At 45.0% G+C, this 15,301-nt stretch overlaps 1 protein-coding gene across 2 annotated transcripts in view; it reads left to right on the top strand.

Moving 5' to 3' along the window:
* Positions 1 to 5,724, top strand: part of MYO1F (myosin IF) — a 271,660-nt gene extending 265,936 nt beyond the window's left edge. For both annotated transcript variants that reach the window (XM_077476311.1, XM_077476310.1), the window contains exons 27-28: positions 3,814 to 3,983; positions 5,369 to 5,724. In XM_077476311.1, the coding sequence (XP_077332437.1) occupies positions 3,814 to 3,983; positions 5,369 to 5,445 (247 nt within the window). In that variant the 3' untranslated portion in view covers positions 5,446 to 5,724. The remainder of the gene's footprint in view (positions 1 to 3,813; positions 3,984 to 5,368) is intronic.
* The last annotated feature ends 9,577 nt before the right edge of the window (positions 5,725 to 15,301 follow it).

The following is a 15,301-nucleotide window of genomic DNA, read 5'->3' as shown; positions in this document are numbered from 1 at the left end:
GGGTGAAAGTGCCCTGTATTGTAGTGGTTAAACATCCCAAGGAGCACTGTGCCATTTTGAACTGGAAGGAGTATCAGACCACTGCAAATCTACCAAGACCTGGCCGTTCCTCTAAACTTTCAGCACAGACAAGGAGAAGACTGATCAGAGATGCAGCCAAGAGGCCCATGATCACTCTGGATGAACTGCAGAGAACTACAGCTGAGGTGGGAGAGTCTGTCCATAGGACAACAATCAGTCGTACACTGCACAAATCTGGCCTTTATGGAAGAGTGGCAAGAAGAAAGCCATTTCTCAAAGATATCCATAAAAAGTCTTGTCTAAAGTTTGCCACAAGCCACCTGGGAGACACACCAAACATGTGGAAGAAGGTGCTCTGGTCAGATGAAACCAAAATCCAACTTTTTGCCCACAATGCAAAACGATATGTTTGGCGTAAAAGCAACACAGCTCATCACCCTCAACACACCATCTCCACTGTCACACATGGTAGTGGCAGCATCATGGTTTGGGCCTGCTTTTCTTCAGCAGGGACAGGGAAGATGGTTAAAATTGAGGGGAAGATGGATGCAGCCAAATACAGGACCATTCTGGATGAAAACCTGTTGGAGTCTGCAAAAGACCTGAAACTGGGACGGAGATTTATCTTCCAACAAGACAATGATCCCAAACATACAGCAAAATCTACAAAGGAATGGTTCACAAATAAACGTATCCAGGTGTTAGAATGGCCAAGTCAAAGTCCAGACCTGAATCCAATCGAGAATCTGTGGAAAGAGCTGAAAACTGCTGTTCACAAACGCTCTCCATCCAACCGCACTGAGCTCCAGCTGTTTTGCAAGGAAGAATGGGCAAGAATTTCCGTCTCTCGATATGCAAAACTGATAGAGACATACCCCAAGCGACTTGCAGCTGTAATCGCAGCAAAAGGTGGCTCTACAAAGTATTAACGCAAGGGGGCCGAATCATTTTGCACGCCCCACTTTTCATTTTTTTATTAGTTAAAAAAGTTTCAAAAATCCAATAGATTTCGTTCCACTTCACAATTGTGTCCCACTTGTTGGTGATTCTTCACAAAAAATAAAAATGTTATATCTTTATGTTTGAAGCCTGAAATGTGGCAAAAGGTTGAAAAGTTCAAGGGAGCCGAATACTTTCGCAAGGCACTGTATATATATATATATATATATATATATATATATATATATATTTTTTTTTTTTTAATATTGCATCATTAATATAAACATGTATATGTACACATTTCCCAGAAACAAGCATAAGCAGGAACCCAAAGGGACTTACCTAGGAGCCTGAGAGATTTTGGGTAAATGCAGGAACAGCAATAATTTTCTCCAGCTTCTTGCAGTAATGCACAGATATACAGAGAAATACTCTGTATTTAAAAATGGCGCCATTGCGGTGGCCAAATGACGCTCTCGCGCATGCACAGACGCATCCCGAGTGTTCCGGCGCCATCTTGGATGAGGGCACAACGTATGCTAGCATTAACCTGGCTCTGCACATGCGCAGAGCAGTGAAAAAAACAAACGGCGGCCATGATAGTCACAGCGGAGGACAGCAAGGACCAGCCGACCAGAGAAAAGTACGAAAATAATAATAATAATAATAATAATATAAAAGGGAAAATATGAAAAAAAGTGGCAGAAAATAGGTCCACTGCAAAAATGGAAAGCTTCTTTAAAGCTTACTTAATGCCAGAATCCTGTAGCCCCCTGAGACCACCAGAATGGGGGTTCCCTCCATAGAAGCTCCTTTAGAGACTGTACAGGAGGGACTTCCAAACAGGAGAGGCTTGAACCTGCTGGGTTAATTGTGGTAAGAGGCTTATTCATCTGTAAATAGGAGAAACCTGTTCATCCAACCTGTCAGGTGAGGATAAAAAAGAGAATGCAACAGGGTGTCTCCCCTTCAAATTTATAGTTAAACCAATCCTGTCAGGTTGTGGGGGCGGAGTCACAACCCAGTGTGTGCTGCCATGAAGATGTCAGGAAAATGCTGTAAATGAAGAATGCTTTCAGAAATAGAAGTGTTAATAGTTTATTTTTATCAATCAAAAAATGGTAAGTAAATAAATAGAAGAGAAATCCAAACCAAAAGAACTAACCACAAATCGTCTGTGAATGTAGGCTGCCTCAAATCCTTCTCCCTTCGTGTAATCCCAGACAGACTCCATGATGGTGAGATCAAGGTTCTGTGGGGTCAAACCTTCACTTCCAGGACTCCATGTTCTTCTTTATGCTGAAGATAATTCTTATTGATATTGGCTCTATGTTTGGGGTCTTTGTTCTGCTGCAGAATACATTTGGGGCCAATCACATGCCTCTCTGATGGTATGGCATGATGGATAAGTATCTCCCTGTATTTCACAGCATTGAAGACATCAATGATCAATGATCCTGACCAAATCTCCAACGCCATTTGCAGAAATGCAGCTCCAAACTTGCAAGGAACCTCCACCATGCTTCACTGTTGCCTGCAGACACTCATTATTGAACAAAATAAACTTACTCTCACCTTAAAGCAAGATATGCTATAACTGCATGATCTTGATCTGTAACATATTGATTATTTAGACAGTCAATGTAATTCTTACAGTTAATGGAAGAACATGTTCATTAAAGTGTTACTAAACCCAAAACAGTAATATCAGTCTGTATATGCAGTAAAGCATGCACGTTATATTCACTGTAGAACCCAAAGGGTTAATCCTCCGCATTGTGTAAAAAGGCTGTTTGATCCTGTCTTCATGGATACTCCCCTTTTTTCACAGTCCCCAAACTATCTCCTGATAGCGAAGAGCCATGGGGCAAGTTGCACATGCTCAGTTTAGTGCGTATTGCTAGAGAGTTTTTTTTTTCTTGGGAGAATGCATGTGATTAGCGCAGGGCCAATCAGCCCTGTCCAGACAGATGGTAAGGGGTCCTGCAGCCTCATAGGACAATCAGGGGAGAAGGAAAACTCCTCCTACAAGCTTTAACCAGACACTGACAGAAGTTACAAGACTGCTCTAACTGCTAATGAGAAAAGGTATTTAGCAGTTTATATTTACTAAAATTATTGCATTTCCATATTCTGTGTACTGTGGGAGAATGTGGGGTCCCGGGTTTAGTAACACTTTAAATAGTCCTAAATGGAGAGAGAGTTGATTAAATGGGGCATAAAAGTCACTCTACAACCTGTCTCTTTTCCTCTTTTCCCCCGGTTTATTAGTTCAGTTTGTAATGTCCCAGCCTATGTTTTATGGATCTCTATATCCTCCAGGTCCCCACTTCTCCACTAATTCCAGACCAAAAGCAGTTTATGGGTAATTTTCAACTCCAGGCAGAAACAGTTGGAAGATCAAGGAAAGTGTTAGCAGTGATATTTTATCGTGGAAATTGAGAAGAATGATATTTATACACTATATTCTCATTATCCCTTTAAAAAAAAAAACATTGAGAGAATTTATTTTTATAAAGCAGAGTTCCACCCATTTAAAAGTCAGCAGCTACAAAAATTGTAGCTGCTGACTTGTAATAAACAGACACACACCTGTCCCACGATCCAGTGATGCAAAGACTCGCTCCTCTCCCCCTCCTCTCCACTGCTCCTACATTGTAACTGTGAATGCCCAGCTGTGACTACTGGCGGTTAAAATCACTTAAATTAAAAAAAATATATGACCATTTCAAGGAGGTTAATTTTAAAAAGGCTTGTTAATTTTGTGTTTATCAGCAAAGTACAATACAGTCTTGTGAATAAGAACATCATTTCTGGGCTTGATATTCCTTTATCACCTAATTTGCTTTGCAGGGCACAAAGGAGAAGGAGTGTCAGTCATCGACCTCCACCTGGAGTAGGCCATCCAAAACCTCAGGCCAGGCCTGTTCATCCTCGCTGCAGAGCTGTTTACCAGTACATTGGTCAAGATGTTGATGAGCTAAGCTTTAATGTTAATGATGTTATTGATCTTTTGATGGAAGGTGAGGGGCAAACAGAGGTATTTATTTTTTCTTTGACAAAAGTAGAATTGCATATCAGAAAACGTCATATTTTATGAATTCAGCCATTATTCCTCATGCAGACACAGGTATTCACAGAACCTTCTTTAACTCCTTGGCAACGAGCACACGCAAATATGCGACCTTAGCACCGATCGGCTGCAATAGCATCAATAGAGCTGTACCGAGAGCGCATGCCCTCTGATCCTGGCTCAATTACTGGCGGTTAACCAAAAGTTCCCGTTTGCATATTGATATTGGTAGCTTTCCAATCATGTGAGCACCGTGACAATAAATCATAACCGTCACACCACTATAAGCCCCACCCCGCCTCCTGGCATTTTAAACCACTTAGAGGGCCAGTTTGCACCAGCTTTGAGGGGTCTCCCAATCAACACTAATTCTTTTTAATCATCATGCTTCTAGCATTATTAGTCAAGTTCCTCCACCCTAAACTCGCTCATCCATGCCTTTATGGACCTTGCTTTGTGTACTGATCCAAATCATTTGGTGAAGGGGGGAGATTATGGTGTGGGGTTGTTTTTCAGGGGTTGGGCTTGGCCTCTTAGTCCCAGTGAAGGGAACCCTTAAGACATCAGCATACTAAGACATTTGGGACAATTTCATGCTCCCAACTTTGTGGGAATAGTTTGGGGATGGCGCCTTCCTGTTTCAACATGACTGCTCACCAGTGCAAAAAGCATGGTCCATACAGACATGGATGAGCGAGTTCGTGGTGAAGTAACGTGACTGGCCTGCACAAAGTCCTGACCTCACCCCCATAGAATACCTTTGGGATGAGACCTTTGAGACTGTGAGCCAGCACTTCTGTTTTTCATCAGTGCCTGACCTCACAAATGCGCTTCTGGAAGAATGGGCAGATATTTCCATAGACACACTCCTAAACCTTGTAAACAACCTTCCCAGAAGAGTTGAAGCTGTTATGGTTAATGTGCGTGTAAAGGCAAGCATCTCCAATACTTTTGGTAACGCGGTGTATATATAAGTACGTATATGAGCTTAGTTAATCTCTTAAAGTGTAACTGCATTTTTGATGTAGTTACTTTACTTATGGGTAACCCTGCCTCCCCTTGACCCACTCCCAATCTTACACTCACCTGTCCCCAATCCACCAGATCCTGGTTGCTTGACATCATTTGCCAAGGAGGCTGCTCAGCTGACATACTGGTGCATCAGGGACAGGTAAGTACAGAGTTTAGAGGGAGGCTGGGAATTACCCATATAAATGTCATGTGTTTATATTTTCTATGTCTATTCACAAACCAAAACCTAAAACGGACATGTTAGAATTCACTATGCATTTTATCACATTTTAATTGGACTCATTGTGATTTCTGTATTTTCAGATGTTTCTGGTTGGTGGAAAGGAAGATTTAATGGAAAGGAAGGACTTTTTCCAGGAAATTACGTTCAGAAAATATGATGCTATATATATAATCCTTTTCAATACACACACACATAAAGAATATTCAGTGTATTGAGAAAAAGACTTCCCAAAAAGAAAGCTTCCTAACAAAACAGTTTTTAGCCATTATCAAATACATTGTATAATGCTATCACTGGAGCATTGGCCAAGGGGTTTACAATTTCTGTTCAAGAACATTTTAACTTTGCCTTTATTGAAAGCCATGTAAATTAAAAGTTCTGATGGGTTTCTGTCTCTATGTACATTATCCATAAACAATCTTTTTTTTTGCGTCAACCGTATCACCTCAAAAGTTTTTTTCGAAAGGGTTGAAAATTTTCTCTGAAATATACTGTATATTTTGCCAACAATTTGATAAAAAAAAAAAAACGACCACTGTATTTTCCTAAAGGTTTAAGCTAAACCCAATGCAAACAACTAAACTGCTGCATGGTTAAAATACACAAATAAGAACCCTCTTACTTTCTAAAAGATGTGAAATCTGTGGAGACAAATTTGGAGACGCTCCTGTTGATCAAGGCACCAGTGCCACACGGCATAGACAGACTAGTTATTACAATTAAGCGATACAGTTTGGTCAGTTACTTATCCCGAGTCTTCTGGTCAGATCATGAAAGGGCAGCTATGCCCTGATGAGGATGTCATCCCTTTTGCTCTCTCCTCCTGTCAGCAAGCTACTAGTGCTGGATTCCACTGTACAATGCTGTAGAGCCTAATTGTCTCATAGTGCTGCCTCTTTCTCTTACAGACTACACCAACAATCATGAATATTGGAATATTCTTTTTTTAACTGGTCATTTATTTGTCACTACCCAGATCAAAGTTAATCTACTTCTCCCATTTCTTTCCCTTAAAAACAAGTACAGTAGACTTTCATGTTTAATGTCTGTTTAAATAGTTGGTTTGGGCCAAGCTGAGTCAAATAAACTATTTCCGTACTGTGAGGGGTTAGCTCGGCAGCGGGTGTGTGTGACCCCCTGGATGCGTTCACAACACAAAATCAGGCACAGCAGACAGCGTTGTAGGTGCAAAAAAACAAAAGATGCGGTTTATTTATGCTACATGCAGTGAAACATATAACAGCCAAACAAAAATAAAACATGAAAATAAATCCTGGTCAGCTTGACCTCTAATTACACACTTAGATTCCCTATCTAACAACTGAGTGCAGCCTTGTGCTGCACCAGTCACTGTCTCTGTTGTAGAGGTTTGCCACACAGGCGTTAACTCACCACACAGAACAGGTGTCACACTCCCCAGTCTATACACACAAAACTGGTTCCAGGATGGAGCATCTCCCTAAGCATGCTGGGGTTTTTTGTAGAGGTCTTAATGAGCCCACTTACTTCAGCTGGGCTCATTAACTCTTCCCCTCTAGTTGTACAAGTCTGCATAAAGCCTGAATCTAGGGCACACATATTTCCCATCCTGGATACAACCAGGTGATTTTACCTGCGTGCTGCCACAGTACACAGAACAATGTGGAAAATGGGTTTGCTGTAATGGACCCTAGTAGCATTAGCTACATTCAGCAAGTAGTGCTGTGGCAGCAATAACAGTGATATACCGCCTGCTGCTGGAGATAAAGGGAGTCAGGCTTAGTGCTTCTCTGCCATTCAGGAGAAGCCTTGCATTTTCATCAATGAATACAAGGCTTTCTTTGATTGGCCTGAGGTGGAGATTGTGACCTCATCTGCCTACCTCTCCATCTCAGCCAGTCAGAGGAAGCCTTGTATTCATTGATATGGAAACAGTGGTCATCTTGGTAACACACTTCCTGTCTAAGCCCCTGTACACATGGTCGGAGATTCTGCCAACCAAATCCGTTGGATTTTGTCCGTCAGATTTAGTCTGACGGATTGTGTCCGAAACTGTTGCATACACACGGTCGGACTAAGTTGTCGAAAAATCCATTCTTTCAGAACGTGATGACGTAATTTAGTTACGATGGGACTACATTCAGGCTAGTAGCCAATAGCTTTGATGTAGGAATTTGATCTGAGCATGCGTGGCACTTGGTCCGATCAAAATTCGCTACACATGATCGGAGTATGTCCGATTGAACCAGTTGGTCGGGAAATATTTCCAACATGTTGGAAAATTGGGTCCGACGGATATTTGGACGGAATCAGTCCGATGCATACCACACACAGTTGGATTATCCGACGACACGGTCTGATAGGACACATTCCGACGGATTCTCCGACCGTGTGTACAAGGGCTAAGACCCCTTTCACACTGGAGTGTTTTGCAGGCGCTATATCGTTAAAAATAGCGCCTGAAAACCGCCCCAAAACAGCTGCTTCATGCACTCCAGTGTGAAAGCCTGAGGGCTTTCACACTGGACCGGTGTGCTGGCAGGGTGTCAGAATAAGTCCTCCCAGCAGCTTCTGTGGAGTGGTGAAGGAGCGGTGAACGCACCGCTCCTCCACCACTGCTCCCCATTGAAATGAATGGGGCAGCGCTGCGATACCTTCGGCAAAACACTGCTCCGGCGACATCTTGTGGGCAGATTTAACCCCTTTTTGATCACTAGCGGGGGTTAAAACCGCCCCGCTAGCGGGTGAATAGTGGCGCTAAAACGAAAGTAAAGTGGCGTTAAAAATAGTACCACTTTACCGCTGACGCCCGGGGAGACTCGGGGGGAAAGGAGTCTTAGGGTGACAACGCTCAATCAGTGTACTGTATCTATGGAGGGGCAGTGTTATCACCCTAGGCTACTCCCTGATTTTGATACATACACCTTCTCCTCTTCATTACATAGGTGGGAGGTGGTTTGTAGTTCACAAACAATTGTTGGAAAATTGATAACATTGTTTGTGATACAGGTCCAAAGCACAAGTATTTACAAAGATAATGGAATTTTTGCAAGGTCAACAGGAATCTTTTTGTATTTGCAGAAAATGTATTTGGCCTGCAAAAATAAAACTAATGCAACCACCACATCTAAAGACTTGCAATCTGCATTATATTACAATTCTTTTTTTTGGAATTAGACACCCTTTAATGCAGAACTAAATTTACCTCTGCTCACTGACATTTTCTCCGGTCTTCTTCCAGGCTTGGCTTTTTCAGCCATTCTAATTGTAAAAGCTAGGAAGTTGTAACTCCTGCATGTACACATAGGAGTCAATTCATCCCGACACCAAAGCATGCTGAAAATGTAAAGCGAGCTGCACATGTGCAGCTCAGTGTACATTCTACAGATACTTGCAAGCAGATTTTAACCAGATGTAAAAACATGAAGTTTTACCACCATCCCTATATCAACAATTACATTGTGTAAAGGCCTCCATTGTGGGACTTTTTAGGCAACAAGATATTGTTAAAAACAACGCATCAAACTTTATTAGAATAGAACATAATAAAACTCCATTAGATAAAAAAAACATTGACAAACATTATAATATGATTTAACATGGTGCTACAAGATCTCATTACAATAGGTACTGTGCATCGCTATTAACAACCATATGCTGAAGTTGTAGTTCGAGGGTAGGGATTACCCAACACTAGGGATGAGCTTCGTGTTCGAGTCGAACCCATGTTCGACTCGAACATCGGCTGTTCACCCATTCGGCGAAATCCGAACATTATAGGCCATTCACGCCAAATTCGAGTGGCGCTTCACGGCCCATAATTCCCTGTGGCATCGCAGTGCATTGCTGACTGATGATTGGCCAAGCATGCACTATGACCCACATGCTTTGGCCAATCACAGTGCAGAAAAAACGGAGAGCCATGATTTGCCAAAACCAGGGTGGCTTTGGCCAATTATGTCTCAAGGGGTTAGTACACGCCCCACACTATATAAGACCACCTGTGCGGCGGCCTTGCATAGTGTGTTGTGTCGGCTGAGAGAGAGAACGATAGACAGAGAGACAGTGTCTGAATTTACTTTGAAGCTGTTGCAATTACAGTCAGTGTATTGTGCCATCTTCACAGTGTACACCAAAAGCTACCCCAATTGCTGGTGTTTTGCTGATCCTATACCGCAGGAAGCTCCAGTAATTACAGTTGGTGTATTGTGTCATCTGCACAGTGTGCACCTAAAGCTGCCCCAATTGCTGGTGTTCTTCAGATCCTATACCACAGGCAGGCAGCTGCAGTAATTGGATTCGGTGTATTGTGTCATCTGCACAGTGTGCACCTAAAGCTACTCCACTTGCTGGTGTTCTGCTGATCCTATACCATAGGCAGGAAGCTGCAGTAATTACAGTCGGTGTATTGTGTCCTCTGTACAGTGTGCACCTAAAGCTACCTCAATTGCTGGTGTTCTGCTGATCATATACCACAGGCAGGCAGCTGTAGCAATTACAGTCAGTGTATTGTGCCACCTGCACATTGTACAGCTAAAGCTACCCCAATTGCTGGTGTTCTGCTGGTCCTATGCCTCAGGCATCTGTAGCAATTACAGTGGGTGTATTGTGCCCCCTGCACAGTGTGCACTTAATACTACCCCAATTGCTGGTGTTCTTCAGGTCCTATACCACAGGTAGGCAGCTGCAGTAATTACAGTCGGTGTATTGTGTCATCTGCACAGTGTTCACCTAAAGCTACCCCAATTGCTGGTGTCCATCTGATCCTATACCACAGGCTGGCAGCTGCGGTAATTACAGTCGGTGTATCTCCCTGCAGGCCATTAGTATGTCTGGAAGGCCAACAAGGAGAGGCAGACAGTTAAGAGCCCAAAAAAGAGGGCAAGCAGGCTCTGTGTCTAGAGGCAACAGTGCTGGTCGTGGACACGGTGCATCCTCATCAGCACGTGGTCATGGCACACGCTTGTCCTTATTTTCGGCAGCTGGACGTGTTGAGCCGCAACATGCCGAAGACTTGGTAGAGTGGATGAATCAGCTGTCCTCATCCTCCTCATCCTCTCTCACCCTGGCTCAGGGTACTGGCAAAGCAGCTGCCAACGTGGCGTCTTCCCTTGTCTCAATGGCATCAGTCACTCCTTCCCTAGCCCCACTGTGTCCTCCTGAGTAGACCCCCAAACTGTTTGAGCAGTGTTGGGTACATGCTCTAGGAGGATGCCCAGCGTTTTGAAGGCTCTGATGATGATCGCCAGCTAGAGGAAGGCAGTAACATGAGCCCAGAGAGAAGGGATGTCCAACAAGGACAGCAATCTGGCAGTCATGTTCCCCCAGGTGGAGCATACTGCCCGGTTTGCTCCAGTGATGAGGAGGGAGGGGATGATGAGGTCACTGGTGCCATGTGGGTGCCTGATAGGAGAAAGGAGGAGGAGGCACATCTCCAACGAGGCAGGATGCCCTCCAGGGGCCAGCCTAAGGGCAGCACACCGACTGCACCACACCGCAGAGCTCCGCCTGTGCAGGGCGCTGCCTCTGCGCGTTATTCCAAAAGTTCTTTGGTGTGGGCCTTTTTTGGGACGAGTACATCAGATCGCACCACTGCTATTTGCAACATATATCTCAAGCGTATCTCGCGTGGCCAAAACATCAGCTGCTTGGGCACCACATGCTTGACCAGACATATGTTGACCTGCCATGCAGTTCATTGCCAAGCGTACCTAAAAGACCCACACCACAGAACAAAGCGGACCTCTCCTTTCTCCTCATCAGCTGGGATCTCAAACCCCACTATAACCTTCAGTCCTCTCTGAAACCTGCACTGAGAGGAATGAAGGTGTATAATTAGGTGTGTTGCAGCCAAGTACTTGCGGGCAATCCACTAGCGGTACACTGACATCCGATTGTACCAGCAAATTTCCCTGCCCCAGCTGCTGCACTGTTGAAAGAAGTTCACTCCCAGCCATCCACATGCCCAGAGGTTGAATGCTAGCTTGGCTAAATTGCACTTCAACTGCTGCCTTTTCAGTTGGTAAACTCGCCCCCCTTCCGTGAGTTTGTGCAATGTGTAGTTCCTCAGTGGCAGGTTCCCAAACGCCACTTTTTGTCATGGAAGGCGATTCTAGCTCTCTACCGTCACGTGGAAGGCAATGTCTTGGCCTCGCTGGACAGGGCAGTCAGCGTTAAGGTGCATATTACCGCTGACTCATGGTCCAGCAGGCATGGATAGAGATGTTACCAATCTTTCACGGAGCATTGGGTGACTCTTCTGGCAGCTGGGAATGATACAGGACAAGGTGCAGTAGTGTTGTAGGTTGTTCCACCACCATGCCTCCAAAATGCTACTACTGGTGATTGTGACACACCTCTCTCCTCCACCTCCTCCTCTTCTTCTTCCTCCATGGCCTCTTCCTGTGCTTTGTCTTCGGAACCAGCGGTGCTCCGTAGGCGTTCAAGAGGCTATGCAAGTACGCAGGCAAAAAGATGCCATGCCGTGCTTGCGCTTGTGTGCTTGGGGGACAGAAGCCACACTGGGGCAGAGATTCTGTCGTCTCTGCAGGGGCAGGCTGAGAGGTGGTTGACGTCACACCAGCTTAAGCCAGGAATGGTGGTTTACGACAATGGCACAACCTCCTCTCCACCCTCCGACAGGGACAACTGATCCATGTGCCCTGTTTGGCTCACATCTTTAAATTGGTCATGCAGCAGTTCTTGGGCAGGTATCCGGGCTTACAGTATGTCCTGAGGCAGGCCAGAAAGTCTGTGTGCATTTCTGCTGGTCATATAATGCCAGTGCTTGGCTGGCTGAACTCCAAAAGGAATTGAACCTGCCCAAGAACCGCATAATCTGTGACATGCCCACCAGGTGGAACTCAACATTGACCATGCTGTAGTGACTGCACATGCAGCAGAGGGCCATCAATGAGTACCTGTGCGACTACGGCACCAGGACAGGATCAGGGGAGCTTGTTTTTTTCCCACACACCAGTGGGCCATGATCAGGGATGCATGCCTGTCACCATTTGAGGAGGCCACGAGTATGGTGAGCAGTGACAGTGCATGCATCAGTGACACTGTCCCTCTTGTCCACCTGTTGGAGTACACGGTGCATTGAATAATGGACAGGGCACTTAAAGTAGAACAGAGGCAGGAAGAGGAGGACTTCCTTGCCTCTCAAGGCCCCCTTTATCCAGATAGTGTTCCTGCTGGCCCACCGATCACACAGGAAGAGGTCGAGGAGGATTATGTCAGCATGGAGGTGGAGCCTGGCACTCAGCATCAGCAGCAGTCTTTTAGGGATCATTTACAGTCCCAAGAAACACGTGGACTTGTACATGGCTGGGAGGAGGTGGCTGCAGATCATGTCGTCCTTAGTGACCCAGAGGACTCCAGACCGAATGACTCAGCTAACCTACGCTGCATGGCCTCCCTGATCCTGCAAAGCTTGCGGAAGGATCCTTGTATTCATGGGATCAAGGAGAGGGATCATTACTGGCTGGCAACTCTACTCTCGCAGAGGGAGCAGTGGATGAGACATCTTTGGGAGGCCTTGCAGAAAGGTCTGTGCAATGTGTTCCCAGAGACTGGGAGGTTGCAAATTCCTGGTCCTGGACAACGTGTTGCTGAGACTTCGGTCAGTCACAGAAGAAGTGGTGGAGAAGGTGGCCATCTGAACGATGCATCCAGACAATTTTTTAGTCCGCAGCCCCAAGGTATGATCAGTTCCAGCAACCATCACCAGCGTCTGATTTACATGGCGCAGGAATACCTAGCTGCAAGATTAGACTTGGACACCTTTCCCCTCCGAAAAACCTCGGGGTTACTGGGTCTTCAGGAAGGATCACTGGCCAGAGCTTGCACAGTATGCATTTGAGCAACTGGCCTGTCCTGCATCCAGCGTTCTTTCGGAATACACATTCAGTGCTGCTGGAGGCTTTGTAATCCATCACAGGGTGCGCCTGTCCACCGACTCGGTTGATCGACTGACCTTCATAAAAATGAATCAGTCTTGGATCACCACCAGCTACCAAGCACCTGAAGCTTATGTAACCAAATAATTTTTTGTCAGATCCCTTCAACACTGCCTATACTGATGCTGATTGGCTATCCTGTTATGCTGAGTGACTATCCTCTTCCTCCTCAATGAACCTGCTGATAGCTTGGAAGAACATTTTTGGTTCTGGGCATCCCCACCAGCGGCTAAGGCCCAATTTTTCAGCCTCTGTTTAACAGGGGCGTGTAATTAAAATTTTTGATGCAATACTTTGCAGCAGGGCTCATTTCTGTGCTCCAACTACTGTATCTGTGAGGGGTTGCAGTGTCATGGCACCAGCACCAGTGCCTAAGACCCAATTTTTCAGCCCCTGTTTAAAAGGGACATGTAATTAAAATTTTTGATGCAATACTTTGCAGCAGGGCTCATTCCTTCACTCCAACTAGAGTATCTGTGAGGGGTTGCAGTGTCATGGAACCAGCATCAGTGCCTAAGGCCCAATTTTTCAGCCCGTTTAACAGGGGCATGTAAGTACAATTTCTGATGCAATTCCAGTGCCCACCAAGAGTCACTTTGATGGTTTACAGTGTTGTGGCAACACTAACACCTTAGGGACACATTTCTGCAGAGCATATAGGGCAGGCCCCTACTTTCAAATATCCAACTTACAAACGTCTCCTACTTGCAATCGGAAGGAGACAACAGGAAGTGAGATGAAATCTACATCTAGGAAGGGAAATTCTCTCCTGCAAGAGTTGATATGGGAAAAACGTGTCTCCTCTCCACTGATGCTTTATCCCAATCCTTGTTTTACTAAAAACCCCAAATTTTCAAAAAACATTGGTCATTGGGACAGAAAGTGAGATAAAATCTTCTGAGGAGGTGCACAGACAGCAAAAAAAAAGTTACAGGGATAATAAGCCTTCCCTATGTTTTCCAAAAAGCTTAAAAATAGACTTTTTGACTGGAGCTACACATTAAAAATGTACCAGTTCAAAATTACAAACAGATTCTACTTAACAACAAACCTACACAGTCCCTGTCTTGCTTGCACCGCCTGTATGCTGCTGTTCTGAGTTTATATACACTTTCCTGCCCAGACCAGTTTTCAGCTTTCAGCGCTGTCGCACTTTGAATAATAATTGCGTAGTCATACAACACTGTATCCAAACAAAATTTTTATAATTTTCTCCCCACAGTGTTTTCTTTTGGTGCTATTTGATCACCTCTGGGATTTTTATTTTCTGTTAAAAAAAGAAAAAAAGACCATTTGAAACATTTTCGAACATTTTGAAAAAAAGAATTTTTGTTTCAGTTACAAAACTTTGTAAATAAGTAAGTTTTCTCCTTCACTGATGGGCACTGATGGGGCTGCACTGACAGGCACTGATAAGGCGGCACTGATGGGCACTGATGAGGTGGCACCAATGAAGTGCCACTGATGAGGTGGCATTGATGGGCACTGATATGTGGCGCTGATATGTGACAAAGATGGGCACTGATACGTGGCACAAATAGACACTGATAGGCAGCATGGATGGGCATGGATTATGTCAGCATGGAGGTGGAGCCTGGCACTCAGCAGCAGTCTTTTAGGGATCATTTACAGTCCCAAGAAACACGTGGACTTGTACATGGCTGGGAGGAGGTGGCTGCAGATCATGTCGTCCTTAGTGACCCAGAGGACTCCAGACCGAATGACTCAGCTAACCTACGCTGCATGGCCTCCCTGATCCTGCAAAGCTTGCGGAAGGATCCTTGTATTCATGGGATCAAGGAGAGGGATCATTACTGGCTGGCAACTCTACTCTCGCAGAGGGAGCAGTGGATGAGACATCTTTGGGAGGCCTTGCAGAAAGGTCTGTGCAATGTGTTCCCAGAGACTGGGAGGTTGCAAATTCCTGGTCCTGGACAACATGTTGCTGAGACTTCGGTCAGTCACAGAAGAAGCGGTGGAGAAGGTGGCCGTCTGAACGATGCATCCAAACAATTTTTTAGTCCGCAGCCCCAAGGTATGATCAGTTCCAGCAACCATCACCAGCGTCTGATT

The sequence above is a fragment of the Lithobates pipiens genome, unplaced genomic scaffold (assembly GCF_037356315.1).
Source record: "Lithobates pipiens isolate NorthernLeopardFrog02 unplaced genomic scaffold, aLitPip1_a1.2 Scaffold_13, whole genome shotgun sequence".
NCBI lineage: Eukaryota > Metazoa > Chordata > Amphibia > Anura > Ranidae > Lithobates > Lithobates pipiens.
This window is presented reverse-complemented; position numbering and strand designations above follow the sequence as displayed.